Raw genomic sequence first — 12,261 nt, forward strand, 5'->3', positions numbered from 1 at the left:
CACGCCCACGCCCTCGCCGTCGCCTTCGCCATCTCCGCCACCACCTCCTCGCATGACAGCGGAGGAGGAGGCCCGTCTCATGGCGCGTGTCATGGAGGACTCCATGTACACGCACGATGAGCGACAATGGGAGGGCCTGGAGGAGATGATGGCCCGCTCCGCCGCCGGCGAGGTAGCCATCCCCGAGGAGGAGGCGATGGAGGAGCCGGTGGCCGCGTTCCACCCGGGTCTGCTGGGCCAGGGGTGGGGCTGGTCATGCACTGCACCGGAGATGGTCGCCGCCGTGGGCGTGGACTGGTGCGCCACTCCATTGCGGTCACCGAAGCGGGAGGCGTCGCCACGGGAGGAGGTCGTGCAGGCACCTCCTGCCGTCCAGCCCGCCCCCGTCTCCGCTGGCCCACCTCTGGACGCCGCCGGCCTACTTGGACCTCGTCGGCGACGCCGGCGACGCCGGCGGGCACTAAAGACGGCGACGGCGACGGCATCGACGGGCACGGGCAGGAGCACGCTGGCGGCGGCCGTTTTTTATTTTCTTTTTTATGTTTAATTATGTCAAGTTGGACGTGAAACTGGGCCGTTTTGTGGCCGTGGCGACCCTAACTAAGTTTTATGTTTATTAAACTACGCTTATTTAATTTTTTTAAGTCATTTTATTTACGTTTTTCTATTTTTTTTAAAAATCATGTCCAACACGGACGTGATTTGAGATGCGGTCGCGCGATGGGCGCACGCACGACCCAATAGACAAGACCGGACACGGACGAACTCATCGTCGCCCCAAAGGGACAAAATCCACGTCCACGCTGGGCATGCGGCAACGCTACCACGCAAGTGGCCTGCTCGCAAACCATCTACGTAACGTTGGAGCTAGCGAGGTGCGCGCCAGAAAGCGTTTCCGTTTTGAACTCACTCACGTGTTCGTACCCAACAGTTCTTCATTCACCGCTGAATCTACTGCCAGAACATGTATTACTTGCCTGTCGGCTAGCACGGTCGCCGTCACCAATTCAGCTGGCACGTGAACAGCCACTAAGCTCCGAAAATAGTTTCAAAGCGAGGAAATATCTTGCAAAAAACCTCCCGTCAGAGTCAGACGATGAGAAGGAAGCCAACTGTGGCAAGTCTTTTTTTTTCCTGAGAATTAACTGTGGCAAGTCTGGTGAACAGGTGAGGCGAATGGGCCTGGCACACGCAGTTTCTCTCTCTCTCTCTCTGCCGACGATGCGGACAAAATCCCAAGAACAAGGGAGGACTATGTTTCTGTTTACTGAGACTTGTTCTTTTGCGGCAGACCACGCGCGCTGCTGGGTTGCGTGTACGCTGCATCTGAATGACACGCTCGTTCCTATCATGCCACGATTTATTCAAAAAAAATAGCCGGAGATTGAGATATGGGGAAATGAGCGCCAGAATTCGTGTTGCCATGGAAATGTCGTGCTGCGCGAAGACGAGCAAGCAGGGAAAGTAAGTTCCGTATGATGATTTTGCCACCGATCAATATCTGATCTGGCAGCGTAGGCGTTTTCCAGGGTGGCAAGTATCAAGGTGAACACCAACATTCGGTGAAAGTCTGCAAATTTTCATCATGGGCCAGCAGATCAATAAGTAACGGCGCAGATTCAAGGTGAGGTGACGACAAGCCACAGCGAAAGCCACCGCCGGTTATCTACCTCCTCAGGCGGAGCTACCGTCGGAAAGGGAGGTCGGCGGATTGTTGTACAACACAAGCAAAACATAGGAGTATTATTGAAGGGCAGGATCCATTAAATTGATCTCTGCTCACAGCTCTCGTTATAGAGGCCTTTGAAACGTACTAACACTGTATTCCGCCTAGGTGATCCGTTATAACGAGCACAAGCAAAATGTTATTGCCATGTACCATGCCGAAGCCGATGTATATGATGCATTGGACATTCCATTTCAGTATTATTGCATGTACTTTTCAAGTCCAGGGGGATATAAGAAAATAGTGTGGTTCCAAATCAATCAAAAATTTGTTTTACTGCGTTGAACAAGAATGGTGCTGCAACAACAGTGGGATTCCAACGAGAAAACCAACTTACATATAGCCATATACTATAATTAATCGAAATCCCTTGTGCTTTCAGCAGATTGAAAGCCAAAACAACAAAAAGGTCAACCAAAAAACTCTTGCTGGTAGTTTTAGCCGTTTGCAACAATTTCATGGATCCTGTCACTGACCTCCGGATCATCTGATCTGACTGCTAGCTTCATGGCCACTTCTTTGGGCCCGCTGATTCCAAATGAAAGTCTCACTAGAACTTTCACATTACCAATGAACACACCTGAGAGCAGGCAAGTGTGCGATCTCGAATTGTTTTGGACAACATCAGTTCCCTACAAACCAGAAGACAAAAGGCAATCAAGATTAAGATTAGCACTTCAAACTACTACTGCAGTCTTTCATTACCAATTAATAAGGAATAACCAACTAAAGTAAAATATCACAAAGTGGTACACCAAGAAAAGAGTACTTATTTCATGGAAAAATAAATAAAGAGAACATACCTCGCAAGGCTGCATGCCGAGGATGCTTATAACAGCACTCACAGCCTCGGCCAAGCTCTCCCTAACACCGAGTCCATACTCATCGACCCGCTCACTTTCCGGATCCATGCTTTCCCAAGCATTTCGGAAGTTCGAAACCCCCACCTTCAACATATAATCAGCAGAAATAATTTCAAAATCTTCTAGCTGATACTCGTCCTCAACACCATCATCCTCAGCTTCACCTGTGGACGAATCAACCTGAAATATAGCAAAGTTGAGTAAAGCACATCAGTTTAATTTGAAACACTAAATTCAATTAACCCAGAGGCACACAGACAGCAGTCATGTTTATTACATGTAGAAGCACACCAAAGTACCGAACTGACAATTTCTTCTTACTCCCCAAAAACATGTACGATTCTAGACAGAAATGTCGACACAACTTAACTGTCAGAGTCTAGAACATTATGAAGGTTATATTTTACCCTGAAGTCTTATGTCTGCTAAAAGGGTAAATAGTACTACCTCCATTCCAAAATATAAGATGTTTTGGTAGGCTAACCTAAAATGAGGGCAACTACTAAAAGGACGAAGGAACCATCTGTACGGAAAACGGAAAGAGTAGAATACTAATAAAGTCACCCCAAATGAGGGAACATTTAGGTGGATATCCTTTGGTTAAGCCACCCTGAAATTCTAGGGCACAAACTGAGTTCAAAAGTGAAATAGCTGAGAATTACGAGGCACCGATTTCTGAAAGAAAATCATGAGAAGCATGCTTGATTTGATCTTCACATGAGGGTATTTGATTAAGACTAACAACAGAGATAGCGGGAGCATTACAAACAGTACCTCTTTAACAATGAATTTCAATATATTTGAGAACTTCCCGGTGGCAAGGACACCTTCTGGCTTTTCAAAGGCCACAAAGGCCTGTCCAGGGGAATCATAAGGCAAGGATCTTAAAGGTTTCGATGCAACTTCTGAAAATTCTTCTGCCTCAGAAGCGTCAACAAACACCACGACCTGGAATAGAAGAATTCAGAAAGGCACTAACACTAAAAAATAACACATATTGCAGGCATATTACGTGAAAGAAGTTGCTTACCTCTTCAAGCAGTTGTTCAGGTATTGTATTTGTACAGTTGTATTGAAGCACAACATGCCCATCATAAATGTGCTTCACAACATTGACTGAATATTCGGTCTCGGCTTCAGTCAATTCAAAAGGTGTTGATGACTGCAAGAAAGAATAAGATAACATATCAGATGTGTACGAGAGCCTCAAAGCATATGCTTATCTTCTGTGAAAAGGACCACACCGTACTGACCTTAAAGAGTTTCCCAAAACCAGCAAACTCAGGAATGGATGAAAGAAGCTTCTCATAGGATGCATCAATGGTCGGAACAGGGCCATTGACAGCAGATGCTGGCCCTGTTGATTTCTTGCCTGTAGCCTTTTTCTCAGCAAGGGGTTGTGATTTTGTTTCCTTGGGTACAGATGAAATATCAAAAGGTACCTCTGATGGTTCCTGTCATCATATTACAAGAAAATAAGGCTCCAACAAATGACATTAAATCATAAGAGTGTTGAGATGCATACATAATTCCGCAGGCTGGCCTCCAAGTTAGCTAGTGGAACATCAAGTGAACCAAAGAGAAAGTCGGTCACATCCTTCTCAGTCTCACCAACAGTAGCTTCACCATCAAGCAATTTGATGTAAAGTGTCGCTCTGTCCCGGACCTATAATGGAGAAAATAGTGTATAATATGTCAGTCAGAGAAGAACGGCTTCTTGCCAGGAAAGCGGAGTTTGACTAGTCATTTTATCTGAAGATAACAGTTTGTTTAGCAATTGGTACTTTCACAGATAAAGTTGCGCATATGCATGAGGAAGAAACAAAACAACAGGTGAGGGAATCCGAAGTTAAAAGGACCACTAAAATATACAACATGGCATATAATATCTTAAATGAAACTTTCCACTGACCTCATCATCACCATCAAACAGGCAACGCCTCAAAAGGACAAATATGCGAGGCTGCAATGACAAATGATGTTAGTGCAACAACTTACAAGTGAAGCAAAGAAAAGCCAAACAATGCAAGAAAATATATAACAAAGTGTATGTATGTTGAAGTACCTTGAGTGCATCAACCAAAGCACCAAACTTTGCCAATGTACTTACTGCACTAGCTCGAACAGTGGCATTTTCAAGTATCACTCTATTGTATATATAGCGTATGTATTTACTAGGGTCTGATGTCTTCGGCCCTTCATTTCCCAAAAAGTGAAGGATCTGTTCCAAGATTAAAAAACAGAATTCCATTAGAATTTCGCAATTTATCATGAGCTGTTGGGGTATGTTGGCAAACTGCTTCTACATTCCTTAAGGGAGAACTTACTTAATATAGAGAAGTATAAAATATCAACAAATATTTGTACAGGCTAGCCCACCTAGACTGTGTTTGGCTATGCGCTATATTGTGATAATACAGCTTATCTGATCAGTTTTTGCCTATTTCCTACTTCCATAGCTATTTTTCCGTAGCAGATTATAAAGTAAGTCAGGACAACACAGTTCAGCAACCACAAACAAAGCCTTAAGCATTTGAAAATCATTCTCTCATTCAAAATGACAGCATATTATGCGAACCAGGAAACAAAGCAAAATCTCACAGCTAGTCATAGTTTCAGGTTGCCTAAATTTTTGTTCCTGTTTTTTCAGAAGGAAATCCTAGTACATAGAGAGCAGAAGGTACGTAAAAATTAAACTACAGAATTAGGAGGTACTACGAAGTTTCAGCATCTTCACAATTAGTTTCCAACAAACGGCGAATTGGTAATCACCTGAGTGGACAGATACGTGAATTCACAGTCTTCGATGAATTCACATAAGTGAAATAAACCACTTTCTTTAGCATCAGGAATATCTCTAATGAGTATGATAATTGAATCAACTATAGCTTTCTTGTAGTCAAATCCACCCTCTTCACGTAGGATATTGCTCAAAAAGTTCATCCTGCCAACACGCACAGAAGTTAAAAGCACCGACAGCAAACTAGTAGCGATTCTTCATCAATATTATTAGAAACATATGCTACGTACAGTGAGCGATATTTGAGGGGGAACTTCAAGCACAAGGATCTAATTGCTTCTACAACAACAATCTTGAATTCGTCGGCTATGTCTGACATAAAGTTGGTCATCTGTTTCATTAAACGATCAACACTTGATTCATTGCCTGTCTTGAGCAGTGTGGTAATTGCAAGGGTTGCGATGCTCCTGTTCTGATCAGAGATTAAACTCTCCATATCTATGTTACAATTTGTAACGGCCAAAGGATGAGTTGATGCAACCTGTAAAGTATCAAATGAACATTGGATCATTAGTAGGAACAAAGAAAAATACCAAGGTAGTAATGAGCATGCAGTCCCATGAATAAAATAACATTGTGGTGCCAACTACAATTAGAGAACAGAAATAACTAATAGTGGAGTAATGGCTTGAGCATCCCCAAATTATGAAATTTGTAAACAGGATTAATATTCCGCCAGGCAAAAAAACAAATTAGTCAAGGCCTTTTCCCTACATATCATTAAGAATGATGGGAGTTTTTGTAGAATAAACCACCGTAATTGATAAAGATCAAAGTGTTCAGTGAAATAGTGATTGGAGTGACCTGTAAAAACAATAGGATGACGATATAGAAAATCAACAAGATGACAGTTACATCTTCCAACCATATTATGTCTACTAGAAGATGGAACTGGAATGTTTATGTCAACAATTTATCGGCCCTTATCAACGGTTGGACTTCAGGAGTGTATCTAATATAGTAATATTTCAGACTTTAGGCAGTTGATTTAAGGATAACATGCTAACTTCAAGTCAATCAGAGTGAGTTTTAATATGAACACACAAAGGGATGGAATGAAGAAATAAAACTAGGCATCCTAAAACCATCAGAGTTGATTGAAAAATTGTGATACAATCAAAGTAATACAAATTACATGGGAATAAAATTCACTATACATTTAAACAGGACAATATAAACTAGCATCCGTGAACAAACTAACCTTGTTAAGTGTGCGAACAGCAGCAAATCTAAGCACAGGTTTGGATGAACTTAAGAACAATTGCAGCACCGTGATTGCAGGTGTAAGCTCACGGCTGGTCACACCATTTAGATCAGTTATTGCTCGTGCAGCCTCAAGTATGACCATTTCTGCTTTGTTCCGGAGACAGGACTCCAGGAAATCAAAGAAAGGGCGGTCTCCACCTTGTGTATTCATGCCTGACTCTCTAATAACCTGTTTATGCCGGTCATGTTTCAGATGTCTACGCATATACAATTCTGCAGAATGCAAAAATCAGAAAACAGTACCTGGCTAGTGTACCGAATAAGTAGGCACTGGGCCAGAGGTGAGCGAACTGAACCCCTTGTCAGACTAGTGACAAGCTTGCTAACAGCCAACCGGTCATTTTGTCTAATCTGAAATTTAGAATTGAAATATGAATGTTTAGATAGCCCAGTAGGAAGAAAGCAAACAAAAAGTCAAGGGGCACTCATAGGTCATTTGTCAGAGGTATAGCATGTTTTCATGGACATACTTAGTATAGCATTGCTTTGAGAGGGTACTTAGTATTGCATGTTTTCGAGAGGGTACTGAACTACTGATCATAGCATGTTTCCAAGAGGGTACTTAGATAGCAAGCTTTCAAGAGAGTACCTAGAAATAGTATATGTTGTTTCAAATAGGTGAATTACATATCTGCATGTAGCTTGATTCATTTGAAAAGGTTTCAGAGATGTATGTCACTACTACTTAAATGAAGCACAAAACATGAACTCACTTGGTGAAGAAGAGCAAGGGCATGAAACTGAACAAGAGCAGCTCTCGACTGTACAGCCTCCTGAACCTCATTGCTCCATCTTTTCACAACTTCCGGACTTGTCTGTTCAGAATTAAAGCATATGACGGAAACATTGATAAGAATCTGTAGCTGCCGGTAACCTGCAATTGCATAAATGCACAAACTAAAATGTAGCACGCACCTGAAGCAGGTAAATGCCACTAACAAGGGCCGCACTGGCAACAACAGGGTTCTTGTCAACGATAGCTTGCTTCAAATACCTCTCAATTTGGGTGAGAAGAGTCGAATCAATGATCCGGCAAAGAACTCTTATAGCATTTGCACGATACATATCAGTCTTGCTATTCATATCCTTCATCAGAGAACTTGTCACTATAATAACCTACACGCGATTAAACACAAATGAAGTCAATCTCAGAGCCCACAAAATGCACATAACTGCAAAGTAAAAACCAGCATTCAGCAACCTCATCCGCTGATGGCGAGAGTTCCTTGATCATGAGGTACACCATCCTCCTAAGTCCAGCATCTTTGGACTGAAACAACTTGGTCGTAGCGAAGAAGACCTCTGTGGCCTCTACCTACAAGAAATTAACACAGTGAGGTACCTATCCAAGAGCACATGTCCAGGAACTAGCACAGAATCACCACTTTCCCAGCACTGCACAAACATGTGAGTCCTGTGTACTCTTAGATCCTCGGTTTAAAACATGTACAATTTACTTTTTTACTCTACTCATTATGTTCCAATAATGTTATTTACGGTGTTGAACTTGGCCAAAATAGCAGTTACTTTCAAAAAAGTACCAATGTTAAAACTTCAAATTTACATGATTGCACCTGCGTGATGCCGACATGTGGTTCAATCAAACAATATTGCCAACTTTACCATCCATGTGGCTCAATGTTAACTACCAGGCCCAGCAATTTGAATCCAGAAGCATAGCTAAAACACGATAAAAGAAAGATGGGATATACTGCATTGGAGTACCTTGGTAAAGGTGTCACCCTGGTTGAGCAGGTATAGAAGCTTGGTGATCACCTATGGTTATAGACAATGCATCAGTATTCATCCGAGTAAGTGAAATCAGAAGGGCGTTCGAGTTGAGATGCGAGATCTAGCCGGAGGAAGATCAAAACGGGATTGGGCAAGCGCACCTGGCAGCATCGCCGCGCGTCGAGCTGCGGGTCGTGGAAGACGCGGGCCTCCTGCAGGACGGCGCCCTTCTCGATGCCGAGGAACGGCGAGTAGTACTCTGCAGCAAGCAAACAAGCATTCAGTCCCAGCACATTACACTGCACATGGGCATGAGAGCGGCGATCCGCACCGGGATCGAGCCAGATCTAGGGTTCGGCGGGCAGCGGATCTGGGCACGCGCGACCAGACGCGCGAGCGGAGAAAGAGGGAGAGGAGAGGGGGCGATCGTTCGTGCGTGCGTACCTTCCTCGTCTAAGTCGTCGTCCTTCTTCACAACAAGCGGCTGCGCCATGGCCGCTACTGCGGTAGAGCGATGCGCCCGCGGGTTGGGCGCCCGGGCCGACGATGCCGCGAGAACGGCGGTGCAGAGCGGCGGCGCGAGGGCTCCCGCGAGTCTTTGTCTCGCGGTTTTGCGAGGGAGGACTGAACGGGGGAGAGGAGGAGGAGGCGCTTACAGAAGTGGAGAAGCGAGCGGCATGGACGATGGATCTGAATCTGGAAGACGGCGGGGGGCGACTCGGCGGAGTAAGGTGCAAGCGTGCGTGTTTACTTTCGATTCGATTGAACTATGGCCACTGAGGTATTTTTTTCTATAAAAAACTAGTAAGCATGCACGTACAAAGTACACGTTATAATCTGCAATAAAACATCTATTTTGAATTTTATTTCTCTTTCAGGCTAGTTATAATGGGAGTAATTTAACTAGTAACATAGTGTACTTTAAGAAGTTTTTGCTTATGTGGCAAGTAATTAATAAGAGGTGGTAACATAAGGCTGGTCATAGTGGGGAGTAACTTAGACTAGTGTCATACTACCTTCGTAATGCAAAATAACATGATAGTAGTGTTATAGATGGCTTCATTTATTAGTTTGTATAACATGTATTATGTTACCACCTCACATTAAATACTTGCCACATAAGCAAAAATTTATTGGAGTGCGCTATGTTACTAGCTAAGTTACTCCCACTATGACTAACCTAATATGTTACTGTAACATAGCGCTTTTCAAGACAAGATGAGTCTACAAGATAATTAATGAAGCCATCTAAGTTACTACTATTATGTTACTTTGCATTATGAAAACCTCAGTGAGTTTTGTTACCGAGCCATTTAAGAACTCAGACACCATTGCACGCCACATCATCTCCGAGTCTAGTAAATGTTTGGCCTATTTCCTATTATTTGTATTTAAAATAGTTCATAACAAACATCAACCACTTTTGATAATAATTGTGGCCATGGTAATCTTTCTATTCCACCTTAGGGTATCTTTGATCCAGAATATTTTCATTGAAAATTCAGAGGGTTGAATTCATATGAATTTTTTTCTAGGCACTCTTATTATGGGAAATAATTCTATGAGACCAGGTCTCACACGAGACCCATCCTGATGAATGACACGTGTCATTCACAAATCACAAAGTATCCCCCACCCCCCACTTAAAATCAGGGAGGAAGATTAGATGCTTTGTGATTTGTGAATGTCACATGTCATACATCAGGACGGGTCTCACCTTCTAACCGTCAGACCTGGTCTCATATGATTTTTTTTCCTCTTATTATATACTCCCTCCATTCCAAATTAGTTGACTCAGATTTGTCTAGATACATCTATATCTAGACATGTTTTGGTGTTAGATACATCCATATCTAGATAAATCCAAGTCAGCTAATTTGGAATGCAAGGTATTTTGTTTGTTTGTGCATTTGGGAAAGCGAGACTGATAACGGGCAATGATGGTTGATAGATGTTAAGGGGAAAATAAATCAACAGGGTTGTTTGTGCATTTGGGAAAGCGAGACTGGTAACGGGCAATGATGGTTGATAGATGCTAAGGGGAAAATAAATCACCTTGCATTCCAAATTAGCTGACTTGGATTTATCTAGATATGGATGTATCTAACACCAAAACATGTCTAGATATATCCGTATCTAGACAAATCTGAGTCAACTAATTTGGAATGGAGGGAGTATATAATAAGAGTGCCTAGAAAAAAAATTCATATGGATTCAACCCTCTGAATTTTCAATGAAAATATTCTGGATCAAAGATACCCTAAGGTGGAATAGAAAGACTACCATGGCCACAATTATTATCAAAAGTGGTTGATGTTTGTTATGAACTATTTTAAATACAAATAATAGGAAATAGGCCAAACATTTACTAGACTCGAAGATGATGTGGCGTGCAATGGTGTCTGATTTCTTAAATGGCTCGGTAAAAAACTCACTGAAAAAGAAATAAGATTCAAAATAGATGTTTTATTGCAGATTATAATGTGTGTGTTGCACGTGCATGCTTACTAGTGCAATAAAACAACGATTACGATACTCAACATCCGAACAACATCCCCCCTCCCCCCCTCATCGTAACGGTTGATATGTCTCGAAGTTGTGACTCGAGTGAAAACCGACAAGCTTAGCCCTTTATGTTGTTGTCGAGATAGCTAGGAGCGAAGAGTGTTGTAGTCGTGGTGAGGTAGCCGTGCCAGGGATGACATGGTCATGTTGAGTTAATCACCATGGAGTCGCGGGCGCAAGAAGGCGTCGTGTTAGTCAGGGGCGCAGTGGTGCGCCGGGAAGAAGACGGTGTTGACGAGGCATCGCGCTGGGTTTGCCAAGCCCAGGGACACTCGTGGACGAAGGCACGCATCAGTGTTGCCAGCACCGGACATGCGTAGACGAGGAAGAAATCGGTGTTAACGAGGCGTCCCACTAGGTTTGGCAAGCCCGGAGACATGTCATGTACCCCAGGCGCGCGTCGGTGTTGCCAGCACCGAACATGTGTAGACGGGGACCAGCACGAGTCGTACATCATGTTGTAGGGACTAGCATAGGAGGACTCGACGATGGTTGCGACGCCAATCGGTGTAGGGTAGAAGGTGTCGACGTCATCTGCGATTGTCGGAGTGGATGAAGTGATCGCGGAAGATGATGACGACGTTGGTGATGAGTTTGTGCCAGATGAAGACGAAGAGGTGGACAACAATGTGGTCGGCGAAATCAGAGGTAGCTCGTGGGAAGCCACGTCGGTCGCATGTAGGAGTGCGGCGGCGGTGCTCGAAATGGGCACGAGAAAAACACTTATGTGATAATACGTGTTGGTCACAGCATGTCATGTTTTCTATCACGCATGTACTTCCGCGACGATTTTATGACAGAATCAAGATAGTCATATATGTGTTGTCATAGAAGTGTTTCATAACAATACTCAATTTTATTGTCACTGAAGTGTTTCACTTTCCGTGATGATAAATCGCGCGTCATGGAAGTGATTTCGTTAAGGGAAACCGACACGTGACAGCCACTTTAACTGGTCGTTGTTAAGCTATTGGGTGCTAGTATTGGATCTGATACCGTTAACAGCCCAGACCAATGATGATTGTCCACGTGTTAATTTCTCATTCACCACCGGAATCACGCGTCAGCTCTATGTTGCGGTAGATGTCATCCATTCAATGGACGAGATGCACTTATGAAATGTCGACACGTGGCATGGCCCAGAAGCGGCCCATTTAGGTAAAAATAAGGCCGGCCCACTAGACTTGGTCAAAACTTAGCTGGTCGGCCTACTTGACTTGGTCAAAAGTTAGCGGGCCGATCCACTTGACTTGGTTAAAAGTTAGCGGGCCGGCCCATTTAAGACTATTGATGGCATGTTTGCATATAGC

The 12,261-nt window shown here is 43.4% G+C and overlaps 1 protein-coding gene across 1 annotated transcript; it reads right to left on the reverse strand.

Moving 5' to 3' along the window:
- Positions 1-1,899: 1,899 nt before the first annotated feature.
- Positions 1,900-9,113, reverse strand: LOC119269432 (coatomer subunit gamma-2-like). The gene is made up of 18 exons (XM_037551262.1): positions 8,831-9,113; positions 8,548-8,645; positions 8,381-8,431; positions 7,857-7,970; positions 7,571-7,771; positions 7,369-7,470; positions 6,899-7,006; positions 6,591-6,824; positions 5,620-5,870; positions 5,362-5,533; positions 4,655-4,810; positions 4,502-4,552; positions 4,115-4,255; positions 3,843-4,043; positions 3,620-3,751; positions 3,364-3,537; positions 2,530-2,769; positions 1,900-2,358 (listed from the first exon to the last, which is right to left on the reverse strand). The coding sequence occupies exons 1-18, from the start codon at positions 8,877-8,879 to the stop codon at positions 2,164-2,166; spliced, it is 2,670 nt and encodes an 889-aa protein (XP_037407159.1). The 5' UTR covers positions 8,880-9,113; the 3' UTR covers positions 1,900-2,163.
- Between the last annotated feature and the right edge of the window lie 3,148 nt (positions 9,114-12,261).

Source organism: Triticum dicoccoides, chromosome 1A (genome assembly GCF_002162155.2).
Source record: "Triticum dicoccoides isolate Atlit2015 ecotype Zavitan chromosome 1A, WEW_v2.0, whole genome shotgun sequence".
NCBI classification, from domain to species: Eukaryota; Viridiplantae; Streptophyta; class Magnoliopsida; order Poales; family Poaceae; genus Triticum; species Triticum dicoccoides.